The sequence below is a fragment of the Pteronotus mesoamericanus genome, unplaced genomic scaffold, assembly GCF_021234165.1.
Source record: "Pteronotus mesoamericanus isolate MK-2021 breed Mesoamerican mustached bat unplaced genomic scaffold, CSHL_Meso_final contig_2, whole genome shotgun sequence".
Classification (NCBI taxonomy): Eukaryota; Metazoa; Chordata; class Mammalia; order Chiroptera; family Mormoopidae; genus Pteronotus; species Pteronotus mesoamericanus.
In genome coordinates, this window is record NW_026555084.1 from 32,166,354 (window position 1) to 32,181,604 (window position 15,251).

The 15,251-nt window shown below is 41.0% G+C and overlaps 1 protein-coding gene across 1 annotated transcript in view; it reads right to left on the minus strand.

Annotated features, from left to right (window-relative positions):
* UIMC1 (ubiquitin interaction motif containing 1) overlaps positions 1–12,889 on the minus strand; it is a 103,430-nt gene extending 90,541 nt beyond the window's left edge. The window contains exons 1-2 of the mRNA XM_054568532.1: positions 12,746–12,889; positions 6,073–6,227 (exon numbers count right to left, since the gene is read on the minus strand). Coding sequence (XP_054424507.1) covers positions 6,073–6,219 — 147 coding nt within the window. The 5' untranslated portion in view covers positions 6,220–6,227; positions 12,746–12,889. The remainder of the gene's footprint in view (positions 1–6,072; positions 6,228–12,745) is intronic.
* Positions 12,890–15,251: the final 2,362 nt, after the last annotated feature.

Sequence of the window (15,251 nt, forward strand, 5' to 3'; positions counted from 1 at the left end):
AAATTTTTTTCCTAGAATACACAAAAGAAATGCATGCTGATTGAGGTGTACATCTTCATTGTATACCTTTCTATACTGTTTTCTTTTCAAACAATTTTGATTGTTTTGATTTTTTTAAAAGATTTTATTTATTTATTTTTAGACAGAGAGAAAAGGAGGGAGAAAGGAAGGGAAAGAAACATGAATGTGTGGTTACCTCTCACACACACCCCTCCGGGGACCTGGGCCACAACCCAGGCATGTGCCCTGACTGGGAATCAAACTGGCGACCTTTTGGTTCGCAGGCCAGCACTCAATCTACTGAGCCACACTAGCCAGGGCTGTTTTGATTTTTTTTAAACATGTATGTAACTTTTTAACATATCTGTGTGTGGTAGAATTGATGGCCTGGTTTGTTTGTTCTTTTTTTAAATACTTTTACAACTTAGCCCTGGCTAAGTGATGAATAGATGGCCAACCTATCAGATGCACAGTTCAAAACACAAGTAATCAGGATGCTCACTGAATTGGTTGAGTATGGTCGCAAAATGGAGGAAAAAATGAAGGCTGTGCAAAGTGAAATAAAAAAAAAAACATACAGGGAACCAGCAATAAAGGGAAGGAAACCAGGACTCAAATCAACGACTGGGAGCAGAAGGAAGAGATAAACATTCAACCAGAACAAAATGAAGAAACAAGGATTCAAAAAATATGAGGAGAGGCTTAGGATCCTCTGGGACAATTTTAAACGTTCCAACATCCGAATCATACGGGTGCCAGAAGTGCCAAAAGCAAGAAATTGAAAAGTTATTTGAAAATATAATGAGGGAGAACTTCCCTAATGTGGCCTAGGAAGTAGACTTCTAGGAGATCCAGGTAGCTCAGAGAATCCCAAAGAAATTGGACCCAAGGAAGAGCACATGTGATGTGTACAGCACAGTTACAGTAGTATCTAAGATTAAAGATAAGGAGAGAATCTTAAAAACAGGAGAAAAGGAGTTACCTACAAAGGAGTTCCTGTAAGACTATCAGCTTATTTCTCAAAAGAAACCCTGCAGGCAAGAAGGGGCTTGCAAGAAGTATTCAAAGTTATGAAAGACAAGGTCCTACATTCACAATTCCTCTATCCAGCAAAGCTATCATTTAAAGTGGAAGGGCAGATAAAGTGCTTCCCAGATAAGGTAAAGGTAAAGGAGTTCATCATCACCAAGCCCTTATTACATGAAATGTTAAAGGGACTTATCTAAGAAAAAGAAGAAGATCAAAACTATGAACAGTAAAATGACAACAAACTCACAACTATCAACAACTGAACCTAAAAATAAAAACAAACTAAGCAAACAACTAGAACAGGAACAGATTCATAGAAATGGAGATCAGAGGAGAGAGGGAGGGGAAGAATAGGGAAAAGGTACAGGGAATAAGAAGCATAAATAGTAGGTACAAAACAGGCAGGGGGAAGTTAAGAATAGTATAAGAAATGGAGAAGCCAAAGAACTTATATGTACGACACATGGACATGAACTAAGTGGGGGGGGGGGGGGGGGGCAATGCTGGTGGGATGTGGTTGCAGAGTGGAGGGGAATAAAAAAGAAAATAATAAAAATATACAACCTTTTATTAATCAAACATAATTAACAAAAATTTAAAGAATGATAATTTCTTGGCAAGGGGACAAGGAATGCACTGTTGGTAAGAATATAAATAAGACTAGATTGTGAAGGTTCTGAAGAAGTGTACCATATTAAAATTCTAAACTGATCTTGTAGATATTATGGTCATAACTTTTTAAGCAATCAAGTACAAAGATCTAAAATCTGAATTCTTTAAAAGGAATTTGGAGTAAGCTGAGTGAAATATAGAAAGAAAAACTGAAGGCAGAGAATCAAGTTCAGTCTATTGCAAGAACTGAAATAACAGATGGTTAAGAAAAGAAGTAGAACACCCTGGCTGCTGTGGCTCGCTGGACGGAGCGCCGGCCCGCAAACCGAACGGTCGCTGGTTTGATTCTCAGTCAGGGCACATGCCTGGGTTGTGGGCCAGGTCCCCAGTGCGGGGGGCGCACAAGAGGCAACCACACATTGATGTTTCTCTCCCTCTCAGAAATTTCCCCCTTCCTCTAAGAATAAAAATAAAGTCTTTAAGAAAAAGAAAAGAAGTAGAGCACAAGAATAAAATACCTATGAATAAACTTAACAAATGATGTAAAGAACCAATAACATTGAAAACTACATTAAGAGAAATTGGAAGACACCAAGAGATGAAAAGACACTCCATGGTCATGGATTAGAAAAATCAACATAATTAAAATGGCATACTACCCAAAGCCATATACAGATTCAATGCAATTCCCATCAAAATTTCAGTGGCATTTTTCAAACGAATAGAATTTAAAAAATTATCAGATTTGTATGAAACCACAAAAGGCCCCAAATAGCTGAAACAATCCTTAAAAAAGAACACAGTGGAAAATACCACACTCCTGACTTCAAATTATACTACAAAGCCACAATAATCAAAACAATATGGTTTTGGCAGAAAAACAGACACACAGATCAATGAAACAGAACTGAGAGCCCAAAAATAAACCCAGGTGGAGTGGGCAACTAATTTTTTGAAAAAGGAGCAGAAAACATACACAATGGAGAAAAGAAAGCCTCTTCAATAAATGGTACTGACAAAATTGGAAAGCCAAATGCAAAAGAATGAAACTATACTGCTATTTGACACCCTGCACAAAAATTAACTCAAAATGATCAATGACCTAAATATAAGACCTGAAACAATTATACCTAGAAGAAAACATAGGTACTAAACTTATGAACATCTGTCTCAAGAGAATTTTATAAATTTGACCCAAAAGGCAAAGCAAGTAAAAGCAAAAATAAATAAATAGGACTATATCAAACTAAACAGCTTCTTTCTGCACAGCAAAAGAAATCATCAACAAAAGATAGAAAACCAACCAAATGGGAGAAGACATTTGCAGACAATACCTCCAATAAGGGGCTAATATTCAAAATATATAAAGAACTTACACAATGTGATGAAAAAACAAACAATCCAATTAAAATATGGACCAATGACCTGAACAGACATTTTTTGCAAGAAAATAAATGGCCAAGAAATACATGAAAAGATGCTCAACTTCACTAACTATAAGGTTTGTATTCACTAGCTAAATACAAATCAAAACCACAATAAGGTACTATCTGTCTGAATGCCTATTATCAACAAGACAAGAAATAACAAGTGTTGGAGAGGATGTGGAGAAAAAGAAATCCTCACACACTGCTGGCAAAAATGTAAACTGGTACAGCCACTATGGAAAACAGTATGGAGTGTCCTCAAAAATTGAGAACAGAGAGCTACCATATGACCCAGCAATCCCTCTTCTGAGTATCTACCTGAAAATTTTGAAAACATATATTTGTAAAGATGTATGTAGCCCTGCAGTATTATTCACAGTAGCCAAGACATGGAAACAACCCAAGTGTCCTTCAATGTGTAAGTGGACAAAGACGTGACACACACACACACACATACAAAATGGAATACTACTCAGCCATTAAAAAAAAAGATGAAGTACTGCCATTTAAGACAACACGGATGGATCTTGAGAGTATACAGACAGCATAGGAGCCTGGGCCCAGGACCCCACGGACACCCAGTAAGAAAACCTGCAGAGCTGACACCAGCCTGCAGCCCCCCGCTGGGATCCCAAGGACACCAGATGGCCAGAGAAACACCCAAAAAGCCCACCACCCCTCCGCTTCCTGCTTGAAAAGTATTGCAGAATTTTATCTCTCTTCTAACCGCTTGCTTCTCCAACCTTCATGTAGAAAATCTCCACTTAAAGTTTATGTGAGCCCTCCCCTCCCTCGCCAGTAAAAGCCTCCCCCTCAAGCTGCTTGGAGAGCAGCCTGAAACCCTGTTTCTCTCAGGACTGTCTCCCTTGTGCTCAAGCATAAGCTTCATAAAATCTGTTTGAAAATTTCTCTGCGGTTTCCTCTTGATTTCTGTCCTGCAGAACCCAAGAACCCTAATGCCAGTAACAGTATAAGTCAGAAAAAGAAAAGCAGCATATCATTTCACTCATATGTGGGACATAAAACAGAAAGCAACAAATGAAGGAACCAAATAGACAAACAAAAAATAGCTCTTGACACAGACAACAGTATGGTGGTTACCACAAAAGAATGGGGGAAGGTGGAGGTTAAAAAGGATAAAGAGGGTCAAATGTATGGTGGTAGAAGGAGACTGAACACTGGGTGATGAGCACACAATGCGATACACAGATGATGTGTTATAATACTGTACACTTGAGTCTGCCTGGGCAGGATGGCCGCTGCCGTGGGGGAGATGGGTCAGCACCGGGATCCCGCCGGCTGCTCTCAGTTCTCTCCCCAAAGCCTCCTTCCCCAGCCTCTCCTCAGGTGTCTCTAGCCCACTCTGCCCCGCCTTTGCTGGAGACCAGGTACAGGAGCCATGTTCCTGCCTGCCAGACCACTTTCTTCAGCAGGGCACAGCCACCCCGCTGGGGACTACATTTCCCAGCTTTCTTTGCAGTCAGGTAAGAAAACTGAGGCTCAGAGAAGCTAAGCGATTTGTCTATCACAGGGTTATAAATACACTTTATAAAGTCAAGGAATCAAAAAAATACATATATTGTACACCTGAAACATATATTCTTATTAACCAATGTCACCCCGATAATTTTTTTAAAAAAGATGTGCAAATGAACGAGGAAGACAGACCTGTATGTCATGTAGGAGGTAAAAGCTAAAGGATGTCGTGAGTGAGTAGGTACAAAAGATGAGAAAAAGGAAGGAGTTAAAGATAATTCTGAGCTTTGTAATGCAGCAAATGAGTAATTCTACCATCCAATTAAACAGAAGATAAAGGAAAAAGATAAGTTGGAGGGAAAAAAATGACTTAATATATATTCTGCCTTATTAGATGTGACCTATAAGGTGGAAATCTGAAATAAACAAATGGAAAGGGGAAACAAAGAAGAGACGTTAAAGAGAACACAGTTCAATAAAGCCTTCTACAATCAACAGATGAATGGATAAAGATGTGGCATATGCCCTGACCAGGTGTCTCAGTCGGTTGGAACATAATCCCATACACCAAACGGTTGAGAGTTCAATCCCCAATCAGGGCACATACCTAGGTTTTGGGTTCAATCCCCGGTCAGGGTGCATACAGGAGGCAACCAGGTGATGTTTCTCTCTCACTTTAATGTTCCTCCCTCTCTCTCTCTTCCTCTCTCCCCCTACCCTCTTCCTCTCTAAATCAATAAAAACATTCTCAGGTGAGGATTAAAAAGATAAGAAGAAAAAGATGTGGTATATACATAAAATATTATTCAACAATAAATAAAGAATGAAATCTTGCCATTTGAGACAACACAGATGGACCTAAAGGGTATTATGCTAAGTGAAATAAGTTAGAGAGAGACAAACACTGTATTTCACTCATTTGAAATCTAAAGAAACAAAACAAAAAAATAAACAAAGCAGCAACAGAACCACAGATATACAAAACATTTTGATGGTTGCCAAAGGGAGGAGTATGGGAGATGGGCATTAAAAAAAGGTTTCTACGATAAGGAAAATGCTCTGCTGTCTCATACAGCAGATACTAGACTCATGGTGGCTTTGATCACTTGAAATGCAACTAGCACAACAAAGGAACTGATTTTTACTTTTATTTAACTTTGATTTAAATAACTACAGGTGGCTAGTTGCTACCACACTGGACAGAGTGTATCTACAGAGTTAAAGAGCATTTACATCTCCTTTTCCTCACTTTCTAGACACATGAAAATTAAGATTTACATTTGATTCAGATTATTTAGGTAGTTTTAAAATATCACCTTGGGTTAATATATTACAAAACTGAAGAACCATGATCCATCCTCAACCAATCAGTAAGATTACTTTCTTTTAAATATTTCATAACTCCATTCACAAATCAAAATGAAGCTGAGTAAAAACTGCATGGGCTGGCAAGCTGGCATTACGGTTTAGTCGCAACACAAACCAGGCCTGAATAACAAGGCCTAGAGCTCCCTCTTCCAACACTGACCTCTCCATCGCTATCAGATATCACAATGAATGCATCCTCAAGTTTACGCTTCCTCTTCACATTGACGGTACTGGCAGTTTCTGCATCTTTCTTCTCCAGGTTCTGAGCTTCAGAGGCTTCTTTAACTTTTTTCTTTCTCCGTGGCATCCTTCTGTCTGAAATACAAGGACAAATAATTCACTCAAAGTTTAAGTTTTCTACATGCTAGTTGTAATTTAGTTATATAAAAGAAAAAGATATCCATTTAATAGAAGTAAAACTGGATTTCTGAACTTTTCCACCACTCTAGTGAAAATTTCTATAAAAACAAAACAATATCCTAGTTCCTTAAACACTGACTTAATTGGTTTTCTTGACTGAATATTGTAATTTATCTAAAAGAATTTTTTCAATACCAATGCCTCAACCTGATAAAAAGGGCATCTCCAAAAATCCCACTAATATCATAAAATCCCAGCTATTATCATCCTTAAAGATAAAAAACGAAATGCTTTCTCTGTAAGACAGGAACAAGACAAGAATGTCTGCTTTTATCAGACACTTTATCAGGGCACATTTCTATAACATTATACTGAAGATTCTAAGCAGGTCAATTGTTCAAGAAGAAACAAAAGACATCCAAATTGAAAAGGAAGAAGTAAAACTATCATCATTTGTAGATGCCATAATTTTGTAATTTAAAAAAAGGAGGAATACACACAAAAAATTATAAATCATGAACAAATTCAGCAAGATTACACGGGACAGGGTCAATACACAAAAATCACTTGCACTTCTCAATCCACTAGTAATAATCCAAAAAATAAAATCTAAAAATTCCATTTCTAATAGCTTAAGAATAAATTTAACAAAGGAAGTAGATGATTTGCAACTGAAAACTTACAAATCCTGTTGAAAGAAATTAAAGGATGCCCTGGCTGGGTAAATCAGTTGCTTGGAGGAGAGTCCTGTACACCAAAAGGTTTCAGGTTTGATCTCTGTTCAGGGCACATGCTTAGGTTGAGGGTTTGATCCCCAAATCGGGATGCATATGGGAGGAAACCAATCAATGTTTCTCTCTCACATCAGAGTTTTGTTTTTTCTCTCTCTCTCTCCCCACTCCTCTCTCTCTGAAATCAATAAACATACACTTGGGTGAAGATTAAAAAAAATTTTTTAGCCCTGGCTGGTGTGGCTCAGTGGACTGAGTGTCAGCCTGCGAACCAAAGGTAACCGGTCCGATTGCCAGTACAGGGCCCAGGCCTGGGTTGCAGGCCAGGTTCCCAGCAGGGGGCACATGAGATACAACCACACCTTGATGTTTCTCTCCCTCTCTTTCTCCCTCTCCTCTCTAAAAATAAATAATCAGTCTTTTTTTTTTTAATTGTAATTTAAAAAAGTTAAAGAAAATCTAACTAAATGCAAAGACATCCACTGTTCATGAACTGGAAGACTTGATACTGTTAAGACAACAATATTCCCCAAATTGCTCTACAGGTACAACATAATTCCTAATAAAATCCCTGTTAATTTTTTGTAGAAATAGACAAGCTGATCCTAAAATTCACATGGAAACAGAAGGGTCTCAGAATAGCCAAACCAATCTTGAAATAACAGAAAAAAACTTGAAGGACTCAGACATCTCAATTTCAACAAGGGTGCTGAGATAATTCAATGGGGAAAGTATAGTCTTTTCAACAAATGTAGACATCCCGTGCAAAAGAATGAAACTGGACCGGTGTCTAACATATACAAAAAGCTGCAAGAAATGTATTTAGTCCTGGCTGGTGTGGCTCAGTGGATTGAGTGCTGACCTGTGAACTAAAGAGTCACTGGACTGAATCCCAGTCAGGGCACATGCCTGGGTTGCAGGTCAGATCACCAGTAACGGGCATGCGAGAGTCAACCACACACTGATGCTTCTCTCCCTCTCTTTCTCCCTCCCATCTTTCCTCTCTAAAAATAAATAAATAAAATATTTAAAAAAAAGAAATGGATTTAGGTTCTTAGGTGAAACATAGGCATAACTTTGGGATCTTGAATAAGCAATGGTTTGTTAAATATATGACAACAAAAGTATAAGTGTAAAAAAAAAAAAAGTGTAAAAAAAAAAAAAAAGTATAAGTAGTCCTGGCTAAGTTGACTGGAGCATCATCCCATACACCAAAAGACCACAGGTTTGCTCCCCAATTAGGGCACATGCCTACGTGGCAGGTTCAATCTCCAGTCTGGGCACCTATGGGAAATAACAGATACATGTTTCTCTCTTACATCAATGTTTCCCTCTGTGTCTCCCTCTGTCTCCCTCTCTCCAATCAGTAAAAAACACATTCTCAGGTGAGAATTTTTTTTTAAAAAGTATAAGCAACAAAAGGCAGAATAGATAAACTGGGCTTCATTTAAATAAAAAACCTTTGTTCTTCAAACCGTAATATCAAGAAACTGGAAAAAAAAAAGAATGGAAAAAATATTTGTAAATCATCTATGTAATAAAGTGATTGTAGCTGAAATATATAAAGAATTCTTGTAACTCAATGGTAAAAAGGCAAATAAACCAACATAAAAATGGGCAAAGAGCCCTGATCTGGTGTGATGCTGCTCAGTTGGGCTTCATCCCATAAAGCAAAGGGTCACTGGTTTGATTCCTGGTCAGGGGACATGCCTGGGTTGTGGGTTCAGTTCCTAGCTGGGGTACATACAAGAAGCAACTGATGGAAACATTGGTGTTTCTCTCCCTCTCTCTAAAAATAAGAAAATTAAATCTTTTTTTAAAAGGATGGGCAAAGAGCCCAGGCTGGTGTGGCTCAGCTGGTTGGCAGTTATCTTGCAAACTGAAAGGTTGCAGTTTGATTCCCGGTAGGGGCACACGTCTGGGTTGTGTTTAGGTCCCGGGGAGGGGGGGGCCCGGGGGGGGGACACACATAGGGAAGGCAACTGATAGATCTCTCAAATCAATGTTTCTCTTCCTTCCCCTCTCCCTAAAATAATAATTTTTTTAAATGGGCAAAGAATCTGAATATACATTTCTCCAAAGACAATACACAAATGGTCAATAAGCTTTTGAAAAGGTACTCAACATTGTTAGTCATTTAGGAAAATGCAAAGCCCTCTATGATGGCTACCAAAAAAAAAAAATGGAAAATAACAATTGTTGATGAGGATATGGAGAAACCTGAACCCTAGCACATGGCTGATGGGAATATTGAATGGTGCAGCTGTTGTAAGGGTTAAAAAAAAAAAAAAGTAGTGACAACATGTATGAACTTTGAAAAATACAGGATCCAGCACAAACACCACCCCTTTTAAGTTACATAAAAATCTTTTATTACAAAATCCTAAGTATGTAATTCTGTAACATATCACACTCAAGCACACCATATGACATTTCAGGTAAAATGTTCAAATTGCTGTCCATCTTGTGTGAGACATTCACATACTCTACCAAACACATTCAATGGCATTACTTCTACCAGACCCTGTATTGTAAGTGAATGAACCAATTACAAAAGCCCAAATCTGTATGACTACATTTATATGAAACATCCAAAATAGGCAAATCAAATCTATAGACAAAAAGCAGATTAGTATTACTAGGGGATGGAAGAAAGGGAAACTGAATGAGTGCTTAATGGCTACAAAGTTTCTTTTGGGGGTGATGAAAATTTTCTGGAATTAGAAAGTGGTAAATAGCTACACAACATTTTGAATGTACTAAAAGCCACTAAATTCTACATTTTAAAATTTTTAAAATGTTGGGTTTTATGCTTTGTGAATTTTACCTAAATTAAAAAAAAACAACTTCCCCAGATGATTTCATTTTATAACCGGAGCTTAGTCCCCAATTTAAATAGACCAACCTTAACTGTTTTACAAACTTTTCAAATAGTTTAAAGCAGTTGTTACATCTTACTAAAAGGAATCTGTACAATCCTACCATTAAGAAAGGACAGTAATATATCCACATGCTTCCATTCTGAAGTCCTTCACAAAATCATTTCCCATCAGAACTGAAGCATAAACACAAATTTCTGTGTGTGTGTGTGTGTTTTAAGTATAGCTGGTATACATTATATTGGATATACTAGTTTCAGGTGTACAATATAGTAACTTGACATTTTTATACAAAACAATGTGACCACCCCCTTAATTCTAGTTATCATCTGTCACCATACAAACTTATCACAATATCGCTGACTATATTCTGCTTCTTTTCACCTGTGACCTCACCCCCTCCCTTCTGGTCATTATCCCTTTGGTCTCTGTTTCTATGAGTCTGTTTTTTGTTTGTTTGTTTGTTTGTTTGTTTTTAGAGACAGGGGAAGGGAGGGGAACGAGAGGGAGAAACATCAGTGGGTTGCCTCTGGGAGAGAAACCAATTGGCTGCCTCTTGCACGCACCTGGATCAGGGGACCAAACCCACAAACCAGGCATGTGCCCTGACCAGGAATCAAACCTGCGATGCCCAATCAACTGAGCCACACCAGTTAGGGCATTTTTTTTGTTGGTTTTTTTTTTTTTAAGATTTCACATATAGTTTCCATCTTATTAAATGTTTTCTGTATCCTAGAGTTACTTAAACCAATATGCTCAAGTTTGATAGCAAAGATAGCTACACCACGAAATGTATGAAGGTAATTTCTTAAAGATGTGTAAATAAAAACCCTGCAAGCTCAAAGTGAGTTTTCTTTTCCTTTGTAAAAAAAAAAAAAATGTATTTATTTTTAGAGAAAGGGAGAGAAACATTGACTGGTTGCCTCTCGCACCCCTTCCCCCAGGGGCCCAGCCTGAAACCAAGCAGGTTCCCCGAGCAGGAACTGAACCAGCGACGTTTCGGTCCGCGGGCTGGGGCTCAATCCACTGAGCCTCCCCGGCCAGGGCTCAAAGTGGGTTTTCAAACAACCACAGCAGACAAGGGATCGATCACGAGCACTATATAGAAGCATCCCACAGATACAGATTACAAAATTTCAGTGCTTCATGAGACGTAGCCACACCGTTTCCAAAGTAAATTCTAAGAATAAAAAAGGTCACTGCTCAGCCAATTCAAACAAACCAGCATATAATTCAAGTTTTTGCCCTTCAAAATGAAGAACTCGCTAAAATAATGCCTTATCTTCAATTACTTGCACCGAGACTATAGACTGAATTACCACTAAGCGTCTGCAGAGGAGGAGTAGAGTCTGGCTGCCAAAGTCTCTTCACAATCATGACAGGAATAAAATGTCTCTAAAAAAAAATGAACAAGCAGGAAAGGTGACCCAATAATGAGATTTTTTTATTTCACAGAGAGCATTTTGGTAGTGTCACTGAAAATCTCCAATTTAGGACATTATTTGTCTTTTTCTTTCAGCACATCCATCATCTTGATCTATCTGAAGAACAATCACTGACAAGGTAATTTAAAATCTTCCATTCTATCTACCAAATCTGTCAAAATTGCTTTGGAAGCTGGCGGGGTACAGGGGAGCCTTAACCACAGTAATTTATAGCAACGGTTGACTCTTACCCCTACGTAAGTCACGATTCAAAAAATTTGGCACCAAGCTTTTTACCACATCAGCTTGACTGTCTCTCACATTTAGAAAGAGAAGGTAGAAACACACCCACACCTACCTCCACACAGACACACAGCCCAGCCCCCTGCTCGTGCCCGGCCTCCATTTAGGACAAATGTGTAACCAGAGGATCCAAGCACATTTTCCCCGGTAATTAAATTGTAGTTCTTTACCGAGTCCTTGGGAGGCTACGCGAGGCACCGCACGTGAATTTCTGAGGTTATTCCTCCCCATAACACTGAGGCAGGTATGATGTTACACTATTTTTATAAACCATTTTTATCACTATTTTACACGCCGGGGAACTTTTTCAAAATCAAACAGTTGTTAGGTGGTGAGGTTGGCTGACTATTTTGAGGACTGAAGCGCGACGTGTCCGATCCCGAAAAGACACTCTGCGATCGACTACAAAGCACTGCCTCCTCCCTGACAGGGAAAAATGGAGCATAAAACTTCCACTTTTTCCTGGATGTGACTGACGTCTCCGAAGGACACCGCGGCTCGAACCGCTCTGCCACCTCCAGGCGTGTCTTCATCGTCTGTACAGCAAAGCCAACGCCCGCACCTACTCGTGCAGCCTAAATAAATGCGTGTGCCCTACGGGAGAAACGCCCCAGGTCTGCCGGAGGGCGAGTGGAAAGTGATGCTAAGGATTCCCAAGGAAAACCTTTTCTTCTCGCAAAATAACTGGCAAACGCAAGGACCGCTTCCCGCTCAGACAGCGGCCCCCGGAGGGAGGGCGGAAGGAGGCAGCGGCCGGCCGGCCCGACTCCCCGCGGGCGGGCGGTGAACGCGGCCTCCGCCCGGGTTCCTCCTCCGGGGTCCGGCGTGAGGCGGGCGCCTTCGACGGGCGGCCGGGAGCGCAGCCCTTCTGCGGTCAGCGGGAGCGGCCGGAGCGGACGCCCGGCAGGACGAGGGCCGCACCCCCGGGGGAAAGGGTCGGGCCCAGCGCCCAAGGGCGGAAGCCCACCGGCTCCCGAAGGGCCCACCCCGCTGTCCCGAGAGACCCGCCTCAGCGTCTCGAGAAGGCCCTACGCCCTGCCAGAGGCGTGCCTGCCGGTGAGGAACCGCAGCCCGTGACGGAGAGAGGGCGGCGGGAAGAGGAGGACTGGAGGTGTGCGGAGGCGGCAGGTACTCACCGACCGGCCCACGCTGTTCGGCGGAGCCCCTCCTCCGGGGTGCGGGGGGTCACGAGCGTCCGCACCACGTCAGGAGCTGGGGGCTGGCAGGCAGATGCGCGCCAGAAGCTGGGCACGGCCCGGAGGAGACGCGGGCGCAGGCGCGGCGTCGGGGGACGAAACCAACGCGCACTGCGAGGGGAAGACACCGCCAGGACGTACCAACTGCGACAGGCGGGGTGGGCGCCACCACCCGAGGCGGATCTGGGCTCCAGCGTCCTGGGACCCCGCTGGCACCCACGCGGTTTGTTCGTTTTATTATCTGCTAGCACTGGGGGAGTCCAAAGAGTGTCACAGAGTCCCCAAAACACTACAGGTGACGCTTCCAAGTTTTCTCTGCCATACCAAGCCTCCTGTGGCCCTTTTTTTGCATGTATCTAGGATTATATTGAAATTATATGTTCATATGACCACTTAAAAACTCTGGGGGGTGATAAACGTTAAAGTATGATCATTTTAGGGGAGGGGGAAATCTGGGAACCTCTTCGAAATGTCAGGTGAAGTGTAAAATCAGAACAAGCCCTGGCTAGGTAGCTTGAGAGCACTGTCCCCAGTACACGAAGGTTGCGGGTCCGGGTTGGATCCTCAGTCAGGGCGCTTGCAAGGATCAACCAACGAACGCGTGAACAACCGGAACAAATTGATATTTCTCCCTCTCCCTCCCACGCTCTCTAAAAATAAATAAAACATAACCAGAACAATCACTTTTGGTGCAATTTATTTTTTATGATGATCTTTAAGTAGGTTGTTTGGGGGGGGTTTTGCTGAAAATTAAAATGTGCATTTTTATGACCCAGCAATTTCATGTCTAGAAAAATAACAGGTGTGCACAAAAGGCATGTTCATATTCAAGCCTGCTCCCTTGCAAAAAATAGAAGCAACACAAACGATCCAATATGACATCAATGATGTGATATGTTCCTGAGATAATTATTAAAACAAATAAAACTGATGAATCAGTCATATAAGTAGCAACATTTAATAGCTCATAACATGAGTTATTGAAATAGCAACATGACAACAAATAATGTACACTGTAGAATGATACACATAAATTTAAAAATACACAGAATGACAGTATATCCTGATTATGGAAAATGCACGTATCTATAGAAAATGAACTAGCCCTGCCTGGTGTGGCTCCGTGGGTTGGCGTCATCTGCAAACCCAAGGGTCGTTGTTCAATTCCCAGTCAGGGTTACAGGCCAGGACCCCGGTTGGGGGTGTGCAAGAGGCAACCAATCTATGTTTCTCTCGCATATTGATGTTTCTCTCTGTCTTTCTCCCTTCCTTCCCCTCTCTCTAAAAATAAATAAATAAAATCTTTTTAAAAAATAAAAATTAAAAAATGAACTCGATGGATAGATGAACGCTCACCATGACAATGATATGAGGTCAGGAGAAGGGAGAGGTGGGAGCCAGGATGGACGGGGAGGGGGATAAGCAGGGCTTCAGATACATCTGTCATGATTTCTTTTTAAAAAAGAAGAAACCTAAAAATAAACATAACAAAATATTAGCAGTTTGATAGTGGTACTAACTACACATTGTTCTCAGTAACTTTTTGTAACATTTAATTCTAGAATGCCCTTTTCTTATCTCCCCAAGTCATCTTCCTCCAAATGATCCTCTAAAATCCAGCTGTACCACTTCATTTGCCTCCTCTAACTCCAGTTCATTTCTTCTGCTTGCTTCCTCAGCTTCTGGGACATTCAATAACCCATGATACAGTGCAATTATTTGCTGTATGTATCTATCTTTTCTATAGGACTTGTTAGTTTTCTGAAGACATGATCCATGTAACCCTAGCAAGTAGCAAAGAGCCTAGCCAAAAGCAAATACTCAATACATTTTGATTGAATTGAACTGTGAAGAAGGGGAACCAGAAAAGGTCTCAATGCAGGGCCAGAAAGGTCCTTTGGAACCTCTTACCTCCGAGAACAGTGATGCATGCAGTTGTTGGCAGCCATCTTGCAACCCTGAGGAGAGCCAGCGTTAGGTAGACATTCTCTAGGGTGGCCCCCAACTGTGATGGAGGGAAATGCTCAGTCTCTCTGACTGTCTTAATCCTAGCCTGAATTTTTCCTATGGCCTCCAGGCCTTCAGGCAAACAGCTGTTTTATGTTACTCATTAGAGGAATTCTGCTGGAGAATTGCGTTTTTGGAAGAACACCCCCTTGCCAAAAAGTGAAGAGGTGACTCAGATCAGCAGGGGCCAAGAGACCCAGACCAGAAACAAAGAGATGTCGAGATTTCTCACTCTTCCTGATGGTGCCCAGATGTCTGGGTCATCCATCACCTCCTCCCCATCTTTTTCTCCCTTCCTTTGACATAAAAGAATCCTGAATTCCGGGCTCTCTGGGGATGGATTTGAGGACCTGTAAGTGCCCCCATTTTCTCAAGCAGGCAGCTTCTCCATCGATAAACATTCCCTTACTCTAAACTCTGATGTTTTTAATATTGGCCT